General features: G+C 36.8%; 1 protein-coding gene across 2 annotated transcripts in view; it reads left to right on the plus strand.

Moving 5' to 3' along the window:
- Pde8 (phosphodiesterase 8) overlaps positions 1-18,814 on the plus strand; it is a 464,293-nt gene that overhangs the window by 388,465 nt on the left and 57,014 nt on the right. For both annotated transcript variants that reach the window (XM_090406572.1, XM_090406573.1), the window contains exon 16: positions 7,637-7,767. In XM_090406572.1, coding sequence (XP_090262698.1) covers positions 7,637-7,767 — 131 coding nt within the window. The remainder of the gene's footprint in view (positions 1-7,636; positions 7,768-18,814) is intronic.

Genomic DNA, 18,814 nt, shown 5'->3' on the forward strand with positions numbered 1-18,814 from the left:
GTTGGAAGTTAAAAAGAATAATAAAATTTAATTATGGCTGTATGTAACTATAGGAAACTAATATGGAATTGGTGGTGTGTGTGTGAGAGAGAAAGCACTGTGTATATGATATTATGTTATTAAAGTGTCTAGGAAGATGTTAATATATTCTTTTTTATCATTTGGATGCTGGAATCCTGCACATCAAGATGTGAAAAAAAGTATATTTTTGACATAATTTTTTTTCGTATATTGACATCCAACATGTGGCAAATACAAAATATAAGTATATTTATACATAACTACTGTATGAACACTTTTGTAGATCATACATTAGGTTGTGTAAACTAGAAATAGGATAGGCACATGTTTCCCATCTCAGCAACCGACAATCAAGTTCACCATAGAAAGAAAACAGTAACAATCCTTCCCAAATGCTTTGCAAACCAGACACATCCTATTGTGTTCTCTGTAGCAGTATGCCATAATCAAGTTCAGGAAAACATGTTCTGACATTATACCATCCTTGCAGCTGACCTGAGCCATATATACCACATATATACAGCTACAAAATTGACAGATCACAGTTTCCTATATTCTTAATAGCATTTCTGTACATCTGTGGGAAACTTCTGAAAATAAAAGAATGTCTAGAATTTCAAAAGAAAAAGAAAAAATTTGAAAATCTGCATGACCTCTGAACCTTAAAATAGTATTGCATGCTAGATTATCCAAGCACTATTTAAATATTGGCATGATTTCTACAGTAAAAGGAAACTGACAGCATTCACCTTAAGTTTTATAAAACCATACTATCCTCAGTCGAGTATAAATTTAACAGATTGGAATCAACAGCTGCTCTAAAGAAGTATCTTTATCATCAGAAATATGGTTGTATGAAATACCTATCAAGTTATTGAAAATTGATTCTAAATTTTCTTTCAACAAATCTTTCACCTAATGCTAGAAGTATCAGGAATAAGAGGGAGGAATTTTTGGTATTGGTAAGTGCAACCTCACCAAAAGTTATTGGCATTAATCAGACTTGGCTAATACCAGTTGAGCTAGTTACAGGAATAGGATATAATGGATTTAGTATTTTCAAGGAAGATAGAGTAGACAGCACAAGGGGGGGGGGTACTGCTGATGATTACAGTCAACAAGAGTAGGAGTCAGTGGGCAGATGGCAGTTCTTTTGAATCAATCTGGTTTGAGATTAAGGGTAATAGGCTATTTGTCTTATTAAATAAATATAATAGGATAAATACAAAAAGGGGTGCTTAAGGGTCAAAGCTGTATAACTGAGAGGACACCTCCACATAGCCTTTAAAGGAATGCGGAGAACCGACCAGGGCTTCTGACCTAATGTCCAATCCTCAACTTCTCATGGTGCACCCTGTTGGGTATCTACTTTGATACTGAACGAACGAGGATGGGCTGGCAATTTGGGATTTAGCCGACCAAATTGTATTCTTATTGGTTAAACCAAAATAGAAAATGATGGTACAACATGACAAAATTTCATGCCGGCTGGGGCGTCGCCCGGTTAAACAAGGCCCCCGTTGTTTTCGCCAGGGAACCAGGGCGAACAGCGAAAAGTCAGCTACTGGAACAAATCTGAAAACAAACCCCAACTCAACATCACCAGAGTTAAAGATCGGTACTATCAACATAAGAAACCTGAATGGCAAAGAAATGGAGCTAGCTGAGGAATTAGATAAGTACCAGATCGACATAATAGGGGTGACTGAAACAAAAAAGACCAAAACTGGTGAGATCTTTCTGAGCAATAAATACAAAATGTTATATTCAGGCAATGACAATCAAGGAAAAGAAGGAGTAGCCATAGTATTCAACACAAAATACGAGGCTAATCTTCTTGAATGGCAGTCAGTCTCAAGTAGAGTAATGTGGGCAAATATGAGAATGGGGAACTGGACAATGAGACTGATTTGTGCCTATGGTCCCACAGAAGGTTCTACTAAGGTAGAAGTGGAGGAATTTTTTGAGGCTTTAGAAAAAGCAACTGACACAATGAAAAAGGAAAAGTTGGTCCTTGTTGGGGATCTGAATAGCAGAGTAGGAAATGATTGTGAGACATACAAAAATATTTTGGGAAAATTTGGAGAAAAGAGCAAAGCTAATAATAATGGCAAATATCTGTTGGATTTCTGCTCAGGACATGGACTTGTTATTACTAACACCATGTTCCAACATAAAAATGTGCACAAATTCACATGGAGAGAAGAGGCTAGGAATAAGAAAAGTCTCATTGACTATGTTATTGTTGATAGTGATGTTTTCTCCCTGGTGCAGGACACCAGAGTGTACAGAGGATTTGAAATTGGAAGTGATCACTATTTAGTCTTGAGCAGGATAAAATTGAATTTCATATTGAAAAGAATAACATGTAAGAAAGTTTTAAAGCGAATAAAAGTTGAGCAGCTCTCAGATGTGAACTGTAGACTAAAATACACAAAGATTATTGAAGAAAAAATGAAAGAGTTTGAGAACAGGAATCAAACCTTGGAGATTCAGTGGCAAACTCTGAAGAAAACATTGATTGATTCTGCCAGAGAGGCATGTGGTGAGGTTGTGTGCAAGGATAAAAAAATCAGAACTCCCTGGTGGACACAGGAAGTTAAAGAGGCAGTGAAGGAAAAGAAGAAAGCATATCAAAAGTTCCTGGCAAATAAGTCAGCTTTTACTCTTACAGAATACAGAGACAAATGCAAGAAAGCTAAACAGTGTGTAAAACTAGCTAAACAAAAGTCATGGGAGGACTTTGGCAAGAATATAGAAAATAAATATCAAGAAGGTGGCAAAATATTCTGGAGGTGGTTGAAGAAGCTTAGGAATGGAGGAAAGAGTGCTGTAAAAGGAATTAGAGATGATAAAGTTGACATGAAAACAGGAGAAAAAGATATCCTTGAAGTATGGAGTAATTACTTTGAAAAACTGCTAAATGAAACAAGCAGTGATGACAGCACAGTGATAAAAAACACTGACCAGGCATGCAGTCAGGATTACATATCCATACTTGAAGTAGAAAAAGCCATCAAAGGCTTGAAATGTGGAAAGGCAGCAGGAGTAGATGATATTCGACCAGAAATGCTGAAGTATGGTGGTATAAGAGTCTTACAGTGGCTGCACTGCATAGTTCAGAAAGCCTGGACAGAGGGACGAATTCCCGATGATTGGAGTAGAGCTCTCATAGTACCCATATATAAAAAGGGAAATAAAACTGAATGTGAGAATTACAGAGGTATTTCCCTACTGAGTGTTCCTGGCAAGATCTATGCAAGTATACTTGAGAAACGGTTGAGAAGAATTGTGGAAGAAAAGCTTGGTGAAGAACAAGCTGGATTCAGGCCAAATAGAGGCTGTCAGGATCAGATCTTCACTTGACGACAAATAGTCGAGAAAGCATGGGAATATAACAAAGATCTGTATTTAAGTTTTGTCGATTTGGAAAAGGCATATGACTAGGTGCCAAGAGAGAAGCTATTCAATACGCTGCAGTTATATGGTGTCAATGGGGCATTATATCAAGCAATACTTAGTCTTTATTTGAGTTGTAAGTCAGCAGTTAGAATTGAAGGAAGTACAGGAAGATGGTTTAATGTTAAATCTGGTGTGAGACAAGGATGTACATTATCCCCTCTGTTATTCATTATCTATATGGATCACATTATGAAGGAATGTGGTATTAAACCTGATATCAAAATTGGAGATGTTAATGTCAGCTCTTTGCTTTATGCGGATGATGTTATACTTCTAAATAAATCCGCTACAAGTCTGCAAGATTCTCTGACTAAATTGAATAGCTGTTGTAATAGATATGGTATGAAGGTCAGCAATAAAAAGACAAAGACAATGAAAATAGGCAGAATCATTGAAAATGTCAACTGTGTTGTGAATGGAGAACCTGTGGAACAAGTAAAACATTTCAGCTACTTAGGCACGATTTTTACTGAAGATGGTAAATTAAATATAGAAATAGACAACAGAATCAGCAAAGCTGGTATGGTGGGAAGTCAATTGAATAAATTCATATGGAATAAAAAAGAAATTAGTCGGAACACTAAATTAGCTGTATACAAGACAGTGTTCAAACCAGTTTTAACTTATGGATCTGAGAGCTGGGTCAGAAGTAAAACACTTGACCAAAGACTAGAGACCGCAGATATGAGAGTCCTGAGAAAGATTAGAGGCGTGAACAGATGGCATCAATGGCAATATCATATTAAAAATGAGGATATTAGGAAAGAACTTGACATTGTCAGCATCCAGGAATGTGTTAGCAGAGCTAATCTCAGGTGGTATGGTCACTTAAATAGAATGGGAGAGGAAAGATTAGCAAAACAAGTGTTCTCTGCCAGGTTGGCAGGAAAACGACCCAGAGGAAGACCAAGATATAGGTGGATTGATACTGTGCAAAGTGCCTTAGACGATAGAAATATAAGATCTGATAATGTTGGAGTCTTGACAAGTAACAGACTGATTTGGAGGAAAATTGTAGATAGGAAGTTAGTAATGACGTAATTTTTTCATGTAGTACTGTCATATCCTGTACACCCCTTGAGGGTACATGGTAGGAATTTGATGATGATGATGATGATAAATACAAAAATGATGTGGAAGACATGCATCAGCCAATTAGTACAATGAGTGCAAGTTGAGTAATTGTTATTGGGGACTTCAGCTTTGGAGAAATAGATTGGAAGGAGGAAAGACCACACGTCAGGAAGGAAATGGATGTACGCTTACTGAGAGTTATAGGATAAGTTATAGGATTCATCCTATAACTTATCTGGTTATAGGATGAATCTGGTCTTGACTTGGGAGGTAGCAAAACAGGTGGAAATTCCAATTAAGACATGGTACTATCCAACGACAGATGCAAGAGACACTTCTGCGCATGCCAGAAGAAGGCGAATCCATTCTGATAATAAGGTAATCAATGTTTCATGGGATGAGTGTTTATTATTATACGTCAAAAAATTAGCTTTTCTTTTATGAAAATTCTAGTTTTTAAAGTGGCAACTATTTTGCTTATACAACAGTTGGAAAATTTTACATATATAGAATGTGATTTCATGTGTTCGTATCAAATTCGTACATCATGTTATTCCTTTCTTCCGTTCAACATAATTTGACTCTTGTTGGCAATCTGCCAGCTAGGGTTCTAGCATCTGTGATTGGACAGTATATGCAGAAATACAAGGTAGGTGATTATGATATACTTAAGAGACAGCTTGAAGTAGCACCATGGCATAAAGATCTGCAAGGGAAGGATGTTCACAGTGCATGGGAGATAGTCAAGGAGTATCTGGAGGAAGAAATATCACACTGCATACCCAAGGTTAGGAGAGTAAATCAGGTAGGAGTTAGATGGATGAGTAGTGTCATTAAGCATGAACTGCAAAAAAAAAATAAAATAAAATAAAAAAATAAAAATAAAAATGTTGTGTAGGGTATATGAAGAGAAAGGTGACCAGCTAACTCAAGAACAGTACAAGGGTCAGGCAACTAGCATGGTAAGAAAGGCAAAATCAGATTATGAGAAGAAATCAGCAGAGTAGGTAAAAGGAAATCCCAAAAGTTTTTTCATATGCCAACAAATGTTGGTCGATTGGTAGAGCCTCTGCTACTAATGGCTCAGCAAAACATTAAGCAAGTTTGAGTGTGGTTAGTAGTTGGAAGAGGGTCAATTGTTTGATGCTGTTGGCACAATCTCCCTCGATGAGTCTTTGGACTCCCTGGAGGTGTCACATAATAATAATAATAATAATAATAATTATGTGGCAAGTAGGAGGAAGAACGAGTATGGAAGGATAACTTTAATGATTGCAAATGGTAGAGAGGTGACAGAGGCAGAAGAAATTGTTGAGCTACTGAATGATCACTTTGTAAGGATATATCATCCGAGTGAAAATATTGTTATGGTATTGATGTTGGAACAGAGGTTGATGAATTGGAGGTACTTAGAATATTGCAGAAATTGAATGCAAATACATTTGTGTGATTGGAAGGGATATCAGCTCTCATTTTAAAATAATGTGCATGTGAGTTGGTGATGCCTTTCACTAGGCTGTTTAAGTCTCAACTTGACAAAGTACCAAGAGAGTGAAAGGAGGGCAGAATAATTCACATAAAGGAGGATCTAAGACTGTGGTAGAAAATTATTGACCAATCAGTATCTCAGGAGAAGTTAGAAATGTATTCATAAAGTTGGTCAAAAAAAATAATTCTGGAATAGGTGGATGATAATATGATACTTTATGAAAGCATAAAGATCTGTAGATTAGTAGATCAACTCTAATAATCTACTAACTTTTTATAATAGAGTGATGGCTCAGCTGGATAAAGGGAATGGCACATGATGATACTGCTGGATTATTGCAAAGGTGTTTGACAAGATGCCACATTAAACTTTGTTATGCAAACTGCAACAAATAGCAATGATATGAAACTGGTGATATGGATAAAAGGATGGCTGATGGATCAAAACCAAAAAGTAGTATATGGAGGAGCAGAATCCAGTCAAAGGCAGGTGAGTAATAGTATGCCACAGGACTCTGTGCTTTGACTACTGCTATTTAATTTGTAAATTAAACAACATAGGAAATAATTTGAAGGGAGATATTTAGTTGTTTGCTGATGATGCAAAGTTAGGTAGGGTAATAGCTAATCAAGGTGATGTAGAGACTTGAAAGATGATTTAAATAGGTTGATATTATGGGAAAAACATAGTGGATGTTAATGTAATGTGGAAAGGTGGAAAGTTATGCTTTTTGGGATACAAAGATTACAAACTGTAACACATTGAGGAAACTGTACTCCAGGAAATTGATTAAGCCAGGGATTTTTTTGGGGGGGGGGGGGGTTGTAGTATTTAAGGCAAGATTTAATGATCCTTTTATATGATTGTGGGACCTCCCCATGATGAATTTTGACTCCACGGAGTATGTTGTTAGCAACAATAATTCTTGCAGATTAAACTGAAATGAGAACATTATTGTCATTATTAACATCTGACCTCCATGGAGTCAGAGACTCATCATGGGAGGTGCACGCTATTGCACACAGTGCTCATCCAACCATGCCCTTAACTGATTCAATGTGTATACATTTACACAACTCACTCAGACAATGCATTCCACTCACCAACCACTCTCCATGCAAAAAATCTACTCCCTCACTCCTCTGCTCACTGCCTTATGCAGTTTCCAGCATTGGCATCTTGTTCTTCCCCACTCTCTCATTCTGTGAAAATCTCTTTCATGTCAACCTGATAACAACCCCTGACTAGCTTTAATCTGTTTCTTAAAAATATCTCAAATGTTTATGCATAGTTACAAGATAGTTTAATACGAGCTTTTTTTTTTTGTAAATTCCTCTCTCTCTCTCACCCCCCCCCCCCCACACACCATTTATGTGTATTCTAATGATCATTAGAATCTTTAAAGAACAAAAAGTAATTTATTTCACTTTCATTCAGATGAAGATAACAGTTATATTATGGGATTTAAATGTAATAGAAATATTTTATATGTATATAAATGTGAGTCTGTATGAAAATATAACTCACATTAAATACTACCTTGGCTACAATGGAATTATAGGGTTCATCTATGTAATTTATTTATTATAGGTTATTTTTGATCCAATGGATGAGACTATTTGTTTGGTAGCAGCTATAATTCATGATGTTGATCATCCAGGAAAGAATAGTGCCTTCCTATGCAACTCTAGTAATCATCTTGCCATACTGTATAATGACTTGTAAGTAGAGAGAATGTAGTGATCTGTTTATGTATGTGTGTATATTGTTTTTGTATTGAGGCTATTGAGATCCTGATATTGCAGATAAATGATGCAATGATTTAAGTTTCAGTAAGGAAAAGAAGTCATGATACAATGATAATCTGCTTGATGAAATTAGTCCCAGCACATTGTTGTGTGTTACTTATAAATAAATTTATTAGTTAGGAGTATTGCATTGCTTACAAAGGAACCTTAAGTTTTCATGTGGTAATGGCATTATTATTATTATTATTAAGAGAGACCTCCGGAGAGTCGGAGATTCATTGAGGAAGTCATATATTACTCCCACCAGCTATCATACCTGTTCTTGAATTCATTCTCACTACCTGCACACACAACATCCAATGGCAGTTCATTGCAATCACTCATCACTCTATGGGAGAAAACTCTAGCTCTCATCCACTTCTTGATAGCACTCATTCTCAACTTCTAAAGATGATCTCTTGTCCTTTCCCCACCCTACATAAAATGAAAAATTCCATCACTGATATCTTGTAATGATCCTTTCAGAAGTTTGTAAGGCTCATCATATCACCCCTCTTCTTTTCATCACTTTGAAATCAAGGTGATGATAACAGCATTAATTACCTTGCTACAAGGTTGCATGGTGGGTTCTGGAAATACTGAGTGACAAACCCAAAAAAGCCTGGAAAGTCATCTGTACAGAACTTCTCCAAAACTATGCACAGTCACAGATGAAGAAACATTGTCACAATGAGTTCACCATTGTGATCATGAAACAATGAGCCAGTCATTGGAGATTGCATCATCTAAATTCACTGCATAATAAAAAATTCAAAAGACACTTCTGTCATGTTATCCATGTTTTGAGGTAAAGATGGCACATTGCTTGTGAATTTCTTTGAGAGGCACCATGATTAGTTCCAAATTATGTGTAGAGACATTGCTGAAATTGAAAAAAATGCTGTATAGAGTTCTGCCTGTGTAGTTCAGTGGAAGTGGCATTTGCTTTTTCAGTGCTAGGCCATCCACAATAAAGACCTGGGTTCAATTTTAGTCGCTGACTAGAACCAATTGTTTCTAAGCCTTTCTTTGACCAGTTCTTGAGTTATTCAATCTCTGGCATGGGCTAACGGGTTTTTCATCCTGTAAACTTAAGAAAATACGGTCAATGGGTTCAAGGAGTGGTATGATAAACTTTGTTTCCTAAAAACGACCTCCCATGATCAGTCTTTTGACTTCATGGAGGCCTGGATGATAATAATAATAATAAAATCAACCATAGAACCCCTACTATATTTCAGACAACAATATATTGTTTTAGGTTAGGGTCCACAATATGGTAGCACTTGCTTGCCAGTCTCTTAACTAGATGTTCAACAGGAGGATTGGAAGGCAGAAGTAGGTTATTTGAGTCTATATGGTGCAAGATAAATGCTAAAAAAGTATAAAATATATAATCGGTTGCTGCTGTAGGAAAGGAGGCATGTGGATGGCATACATTGATGGTATATCTCCTTCCTCTTTTTCCAGGAACTTTACCTTCTGTTACTGTTTTGAGAAGTCCTCCTTACATCCTTTCAATGTGTCCAAAGTATTTCAACTTTCTTCTGTTCATATCCTTAAGGGACCTTAATGTTCTACTGATCCTTTCTAGCACTCATCATTCAGCTGCCTTTCAGTATATGATATCTTCAACAGCTTTCTGTAACATCTCAAAAGCAGCTATCTTTTTCATATCAGATTTCTTCAGGTTCCAGGTCTCACATCCATAAGTTGCTGTTGAGAAATAGCACCATTCAAAATCCTCAACTTTTGTTCTTGTGGAGATAGATCCATCCTTCCAGTTTTTAGACAAGTCTCTGACTGTTGTTTTGGCCATTCTTAATCTTCTTCTGAACAGCAATTCTTCACATTAATAATGGATTCCAGATACTCGAACTTGCTGACTTCCTTATTTCTTTCTCCATTAAGGTACATTTGTTTCTCAGGAGCGTTACTGTTTGTATTTCCTTTGAGAACCATAATCTTTGCCTTGCTTGGATTGAGCTGAAGTACTCTGTTCTTACTGATCTCGTTAATTTTGTGAAGAATTTGTCCTAGATCTTCCTTGTCATTACAAAAGACTGCTGTACCTTAGATTTATGAACAATCTACCACCTATCCTAATTCCTGTCCAAGTTCTAGTCTCTATAGTCCATGCTATGTGCATGATGCCCTCATCATAGATACTAAACAGGTGAGTAGAAAGTGGGCATCCTTGCCTAATTCCCTTTCCAACCTGAATCCAATCAGTTAATCTAACACTTGTTCTTACTGTGGCTTTTGCTCACTGTACAAGTTAGGTATCAACCTGATGGTGTGTTGAGGAAAACCCATTGTTTTCATTTCTTTGTGCTGTTTCTGAATTCTTTATACTTTTCTGTGATGTCTAAGGCAAAGGATCTGATCTTGGTACCTTTATCTTTCCTAAAACCTGCTGCCTCAAATTTGGCTTCAATCCTATTTAGAATGCATGGATAGGCTTATGTGTTCGTCAGACATTTTTGTAATAGATTTCATGGTTTGATATGAACACAGATGGATAAGAAAATAACTATTTATTAACTTAAAAGCTAATATTTTGCTGGTATTATATCCAGCATCTTCAGAGCACACAACACAAAGTTTGTTACAAATGCAAAACAACCGCAATTCGGTAACAGTGGGGCTAGCAAAAGTAATTGCAGTGTGCAACACAAGACTAAAGTCCTAATATGGTGCCATCTAGGTTAAAAAAAAAAAAAAAATTCAAAGTTTTGAAATAGTAGTCCAAATGATAGGCTTAGAAAGTTTGAAAAAATGAAATAAAATAAAAGTAATAAATATTAATTTGGTCTTAAGATGACTGTCTCCCAAATCTTTGGTAGATTTATACAGCCATACTTGTTAAGGTTTGGAATATGTTTTAAGGCTTCTGTTGGTTCCAGGAACAACCTCTCTGACTTGTAGAAGCTTATGTGCATTACTTTTGTTTCTTTCCAATTGATCCTGTGTTCAGGGGTATCCAAAGCATGGTCTGCCAGACCTGACTTGCCATAGCGAAAGTGTCGGATATATATTTTGTGTTCGCTGAGGCGGATGTCCAAGTTAATAAATAGTTATTTTCTTATCCATCTGTGTTCATATCAAACTGTGAAACCTATTTAGAATGATCTTTAATAAAATCATTCTTGCATGAGAGAGATATATACTAATAGGACTAATAGTTCTATAATTCTTGCAATTCTTCATATCTCCCTTCTTTTGTAGTGGTATGAAACTGACATCTTCAAGTCTCTAGGCCATGATCCCTTTCTATCAAATCCTTGTAATCAATCTATGAAACACTCTTATCCCTCCATCCCATGTGTCATTAATTAACTCTGCTGGAATTCCATCTGTACTGGGGCTTTATTGCTGTTAAGCTGTTTAACTGCTCTTTCAACCTCATACCTAGGTGGAGAAGGTTCCAAATTGAAATTTTCCTGGTGAGAGGGCTGCTTCAAATTTTCCTTATCCTCTCTGCTGTACAGTTCTTTACAGTATTCTTTCCATCTGTTTTTGATTTCCAGTTTTTCTGTAAGTGCTGCTCCATTCCTGTTTTTTGATGTCAATTTGGACTTAAACTTGTGGTTCAGGTCACAAACTAAACAAAACATTATTTTATAATTGTGTCTCTTCGTCTGGAATTCTGTCTCTTCACATTTATTAAGTATAAAATTTTTCTTGTTCTGCATGATAGCTCTTCTGACTTCTCTATGTAATCTCTTACATATATGTGCTGTTGTGATATGAAGTGATGTCTGCAGAAATGTTGCTGTGCCAGGTGTAACAGTGACTGACGTTAGAATAGAGGTAGATGTGTTGAAGGTTCTTAGGATATTGCTGAACCTTAATATAAATACTACCCTGGGATATCAGCCATGTAGTATGAAAATGTGTAAGGGAATTGGTAGCTCCTTTCACCAAGCTTTTTAATTTAAATAGCACTGGTCAGGTGCCAAGGAGTGGTAAAGGGCAAAATGGTTCCATTGCATAATGGAGGCTCCAAGACAGCAGTATCAAATCATATGCCAGTCAGTATTGCAGGAGTAATTCAGTAATGGCTGGATGGGAATGTGATATTCTATGTAGGGAAGCCTATTTGTGTGAAGAATAAGTCTTGTCTTATTAATTTACTCACATTTTGTAACAAAATGACAGTTGAGTTTAATAAAAAAAAATGGCTAGATGATGATACTGGGCTTTGTAAAGGCATTCTACAGGATACCATGTGGATATGTACTACATAAATTAGTGCAAATAGGGATAGATGCAAAGCTCGTGGTATGAGAGGTGCTGATGGACAGATATCAAAGAGTAATATATGAGGGAATTAAATCCGAGGAAAAGGCAGGTGACTAGTGGTGTACTACAGTGTTCTAAACTTTGGCTGCTCCTACATAATTTATACATCAGTGATGTAAAAAATGATTTAAGAGGGAATTTCCAGTTGTTCACTGACACAAAACTGGTAGAGTAATAGTTAATAAAAATGATTAAAATCCTGCAGGGTTATTTAAATAGACTGGCAATATGGGCAAATAATAATGGATGCCAGTTTATTGTGGTCATGCATTTTGGGGGTGAGGAAATCACAAGCTCTGTGATGAAACTGTACTGCAGGAAATTGACGAACACAGGAATTTTGCAGTGATTTTGGATGGACATGAAGACGAAGTGTTGAAGTTTACAGCATATTTCAAATGTGGCTGAAATAGCTCATCAGATTATCTTAATGGGGAAGGACACACTTAGCAGATTGGCTTTCTAAAAGATATTAGAGAGTTGTGTATGGGGTAGGTAGGGGAGGAAACAGTATTGGATAGCAGAAAGGTTACAAATGGGATTCCATGGGTTCAGTATTTGGATTATTACAAAATTCAATGTTTATGTCAATGATAATGTCACTGGATTACAGAGAGATATTCAGTTGTTTGCAGATGACTTGAAGCTTAGAAGGATTATTAGTTATAGTGCTGATTAATGCTGTGGCTGGAAGTTTTTCCACTTGGTTATACTATAAATTAAAAAGGATTAAACCAAAAAAGGATTAAACCAATTATATACTTGGTTTAATCCTTTATTCAAGTGTAAGCAAACAAGTTTGCACCTATATATATAGAAGCTTATAACTTCGCATCACTTGCCTTAGTATCCCATAATGCAAAACACATATCCTTATGGGTATGTATAATGCTATGCATTATGGGAAGGGTCACTACCCAGACCGGTTTTGTCTTTATTGAGGTGAAAAAGTAAAGGGTTGCTCATCATAGGCCTAGAGTAGTTAATATAGGGGTGCAAGAGAGTATTAGTAGAAAAAAAAGACAGATAGATAGCATGAGAGATAGAAAAAAAGCCTCAGCTCTTTTATATCATCATATAGTCAAAGACTATCGGTTTTCCTTTTTCACCAATCTCTTATAGATGAACAACCAAAAGACCAATGGAAACTAAAGCGCAAAGATGACTGATACCCAGGTGATTAGCCCCATCTGGGTTAAACTGCTTTGCGTTGACCTTCTCTGCCTGGGATTGCTCTTCAGTCATCCCTACAATTGACTATAAGACCACATTGAATTAAGAGGATGGAACTATTTAAAAAAAACCTTTCATAGCAAGAATAGACAGAATTTTATCTTCCCCTGGTGAATATTGCATAATGTGGGTGGTCTACACCAGTGCTTCCCAAACTTTTGGATGTCAGGGCCCCCTTTGCAAAAATTAAAATATTTCACTGCCCCCGTCGAAAAAAAAATCGTAATAGAGAGATATATTATTATAATATTTATTGTATTTATATTCAATACAAAACATACACAGCGAATATTGCAAAAATCAAATACATATATTACATTTTTTGCCTCTTACCATTTTGTTCTGAAGACGATGCGGGCTGTTCTGGTAAAATATGAAATACTGTCCTTTTTTTTGACTCTGTTTCTGCTTCTTCTGATTGCTCGCGGGGATTTTTTTTTATCAACCACTTATCCATCTCAGGTTTAAATTTTTTTAATGTAGAATAGATCAAATAATATCACCACTTACCGATACTGGCACACCACAGACTGATAACATGAAATTAGTGAATATTACCTGAATAAGGGAATCCCCTGACCAAGAACATTTTTCTCTTCATAGCTGACAATTGAGTTGAAATGCTAACTCTCTTCAACCGAATTCCATATGTGAAACTGCCATAACATTATATATATATATATATATATATATATATTACTTAGTTTTAACACTTTTACGAATTTTAACACGTTCAGTTGAATTTTATTGTTGCCTTGGGAAATCGAACTCACACACATCTAATTAAGTAACAATAGTTATTAGTTAGATCCTCTGCTTGCCCATGCAACATATGGTTTTGTTTAAGTCAATACAGCATAGTTTCTATATGAGGGGACATGTGATTCATTAATTAGGTGTTTTTATCCCAGTTGTCTCTAATTGCACTATTTGTTGAGAAATATATTACACAGACTCCTCATACCTTATTCACTGGCATAATAAAAGTACTTGTTTTTATTGCCTCTGAGTATAGTGGCTGTCAGGGAGCGGGTGTTGTTTACCACTGCAAGTGAGTTACTATCTCCCCACATGAACTTGTTTAAGCTTTTTTTCATGTGTGAAGTATATGCAAAACTTTTATTGGTAACAGAAAGCTAGCTCGGATGACAGTGATAATATAAAACGAGTTTTGATATGTATATAAAGTCAATATCAATAGTGCCTGATTACGAACACGTGATGAAAGGGACAGGAAGATTTGGAGCTTCCCTGGAGAGCATTCGAAGTAAATACAATTAACCACTGCTTTGAAATGAAACATATGAATAAGCAATATTTACTAATATTCATTAAGTGCCGAAATACGCAGGAAGCAAAGTTTGTGAACCAGCACCAATATGTGAATTTTTCTATTAAAATATAAAAAATAACAAAAAAGAAATAATAAAAGTTAAATACGTTTCTTTTAAAATAAAAAAATCTACCTAGTCTTAAAACATTTTAAATTTGTTTTCATTATTTCACGGCCCTCTCAACAAAACCTACGGCCCCCAAGGGGACCACGGCCCACAGTTTGGGAAGCGCTGGTCTACACCATCTAGTGATAAATTTGATATCTCCTAGAATGCTTCTTTCTAAATACAAAAATCATGTGACTGAACAATAAAATTTCCACAATACAATATAATAAAGCATTTGGATGTCATATTGCTGGTTTTCAAATCCGTGTTTCTTTCTAACCTTCCATAAATGGTTTTTTAATTCATTAATTATAAAAATCAAAATTCTCTTTCCATTGCTGACAGGTAGTGGGTATTGTAAAAAAAATAAAATGGTCTGTTGTAAATAGTGGCATGCCTAACACATTACATAATCTGTTCTAAATACGCAGAGCAAGAGGGATACTGTAGAATGCATGTTCTACTGTTTCCAATTGTAACAGATGTCACATATTGGATCTCCGATGTTTAAGTACCTCCATTTGATGGCATTGACTGGAAGGCGACCATATGCAATTTTCCAAGGAAGATCCTTCCTGTTAGGGTATCCTTGGAACTTCAAGTTAAGAAACAAAATATTGATGTCAGTACCCAACTGTGGAACTTCTCAGCGAAAAAGATTAAAGATTTCTTTATACCAACTTTGACCTCCTTTGGTTGAAAATATCCCTTCCCCACGCAGTCCAATTCATCTGCTGTCTCTATCGCTCCCCCAACACAACCAACCACCCTGAGCTCTTTAATTTCCTCTCCCTAAAAATCAACTTTCTCCAATTCCACTTTCCCAACAGCGAAATCATCCTCCTAGGAGATTTTAATGTCCACAACACTAGCTGGCTTTCCTCCTCCAGTTGTACAGATCTTGCAGGCAGAGATGCCGAAACATTTGCCATCATTAACGGCCTTACACAACTTGTCCAGATGCAAACCAGAATACCAGATAACCCAAACCACTCCCCAAACTCCCTAGATCTGTTCCTCACCAATGACCCCTCCAAATACACAGTGAAAGTAGTGACCCCCCCCGGGCAATTCTGACCACAACCTAATGCTCATCTCCTCCCCATGCACCAACGTTTACACAGAGACACTCCCATACAAGAGTAGTTTGGCACTATAACAGTGCCAAGTGGGACAGCCTCTGCAACTTCTATTCCACATTCAGATGGTTGGACTATTGCTTCCAGCCTTCCAACCCAAACATATGCACTGAGCTTATTACCAAAGTAATCCTCACTGGCATGAATACATACATTCCACACAGCACTCTGAACTGCCATTCCCTAACGAAACCCTGGTTCTCCAAAAGATGTGACAAGGCTGTAAGAGATAAAACACCAGACATACCACAACTGGCTGAAATCAAGAACCCCATCCTCCTTCAAAGCTTACACTGAAGCCCGTAATAGATGCAAAAAAAACAATCAACGCTTCCAAAACAGAGTTCGAAAGAGCAAAAAGCAGAAAACTAGCAGCTTGTCCAAACGGCAGCTGAGCCTTTTGGTCTCTTGCCAAAGCAATTGGCTGTAACTTCTGTCCAACACTATTCCCACCCCTATCACACCCAGATGGCTCTACTGTATCATCACCCACAGAAAAAGCCGACCTTCTGGCCTCATAATTTGCTTCAAATGCATTCATAACTGACGATAAATGTCCCGCAACCATTCCAGACACCCAACATACAATTCCTCCCTATATCCTTTTGCCAGAATGAGATCAGAAAAATACTGTCCAAATAGACACAAAAAAGTCTCCTGGCCCTGATGCCATTCCTCCAATTGTTCTGAAAGTTTGTGCTCCAGAACTGACCCCTATCCTATGTCACCTGTATATACTCTCATATACAGGTGACATATATATCAATGACATACTGCAATTGACCTCCAACCCAATACACAGTTTTGCAGACGACAGCACACTACACTCCTCACTTGCATTTGATAAGCCTTACCCTACACAACTTACTTCAACCTACAGAATATCAACAACCACCACCCTCAACTCTGATCTCAAAGCCATCCTACAATGGGGTTCGGATAACCTCATAAATTTCAACACCAATAAAACCCAGTTCTGCACTATTTCCCATAAAAAAGAACCATTTTTTATTCTGATTATATGACCATCGGTTTAATACACATATGTACAAGGACGTCAACTAGTTTCACTAGCATACTGTCTAGCTTTGTCAAGACTAAAAAGGTGAAAGAAAACAATAAATGCAAAAAAACAAAAGAATACAGTAAAACCGTTAACAATGGTTAGGCAACCAAATTTCACAGCTCACGTGACAATGTATGCATGAAGCGAGATGCTGCAGTCATTATTGTGAATATGCGTGACATAGTTTTTGGCGTACTGTAGTTCCGCTATACTTAATGAATTAATCAGATTTTTCCATGTATCTTTCAATATTGCTCCTTGATTTCTGTTCAGATTACCTGTTCGTAGGACCACTGCTGCTGCTTTGAAAATTTGGCATCTGTAATCATCCTCTATATATGGCTAACCACGCAATAGATTGGGAAAACAGCTCAATGCCATATATAGAGGACGATTACAGATGCCAAATTTTCAAAGCGGCAGCAGTGGTCCTACGAACAGGTAATCTGAACAGAAATCAAGGAGCAGTATTGAAAGATACATGGAAAAATCTGATAATGAATGAAAAATATTCATTAAGTATAGCGGAACTACAGTACGCCAAAAACTATGTAACGCTATTCATAATAATGACTGAAGCAAGATGGCTCGCATACATTGTTATGCGAGCCGTCAAATTTGGCTGCCTAACCGATGTTAACGGTTTACTGTATGCTTTCGTTTTTTTTGCATTTATTATTTTCTTTCACCTTTTTAGTCTTGACAAAGCTAGAGAGTATGCTAGTGAAACTAATCGATGTTCTTGTACACATGTGTATTAAACTGATGGTCTTATAATCAGAATAAGTTTTAGTGTTTATTTCAGTATATAAAGACCAAATATGAATAGTCTAAATGGAACCATTTTTTCCCAGTATCCTTTTTGATGGTACCCAAAGTTCCAGACACTTTGAGATCTCACTCCTTGGAATCACCCTCACATCAAACTTCTCCTGGCACAAACATATCTCAAACATTGCATCCTCAGCCTCAAAAAAACTAGGATTTCTCTTTGCTGAAGATGTTACTTCACTCCCGAAGAGCTATTAATATTATACAAGTCACAAATCTGCCCAACTATTGAATACTGCTCCCACACGTGGGGTGGGGTCCCCAAAAGCTCTCTCAAAATGCTCGACTCAATACAGAGGAGAGCAATTAGACTTATCAACTATCCATCCCTTAGCAACTTTCTCCGGCCACTTTCACACAGACGTATGGTCCTGCAGTATGTATATTCTACAAATATTTCCATGGGAAATGCTCATCTGAAATAATATCAATAATTCCTCTGCTCAGTACTAAACTCATTGGAACACATGCAGCTGCTGCATAACATCCCTTCACAGTACACCTAGAAACAAACAGAACAAATTTCTTTTCCTCTTCCTTCATCCCTGCAACTGCTGCACTGTGGAACAGTCTCCCACCTGCTGTGTTTCCCAAGGAATACAATTTAAAGTCATTCAAATCAAATGTAAACAAATTCCTCCTTTCCCAACCCACTACCCATACACGGTACTAATGTACTAATACATTGACCAACCAACCTCCAGTGTATGGGGTCCAACATTAAAAAAAAAAGATAATAAAAATTTTACTTTTTTTAATGGAAAGAATGTCAATTCCAGTCTGTTTTAGCAGTCTTAGAGTTAAGCACAAAGTGTTGTAGTATTCAGGAACAATCTCAGCTTTTGCACCTGTATAATCATTAACTCCAAACAAGGGAAGATGAAAACCCAAGTAGTACCTTTATTGAGGTCTCATCAGTGAGAGCCAGACCCAAAGGTGATATTAAGTCCTTATAAGGACTGGCT

The sequence above is a fragment of the Typopeltis vanoorti genome, chromosome 16, assembly GCF_054136105.1.
Source record: "Typopeltis vanoorti isolate ZY-2024b chromosome 16, IOZ_Tvanoo_1.0, whole genome shotgun sequence".
Classification (NCBI taxonomy): Eukaryota; Metazoa; Arthropoda; class Arachnida; order Uropygi; family Thelyphonidae; genus Typopeltis; species Typopeltis vanoorti.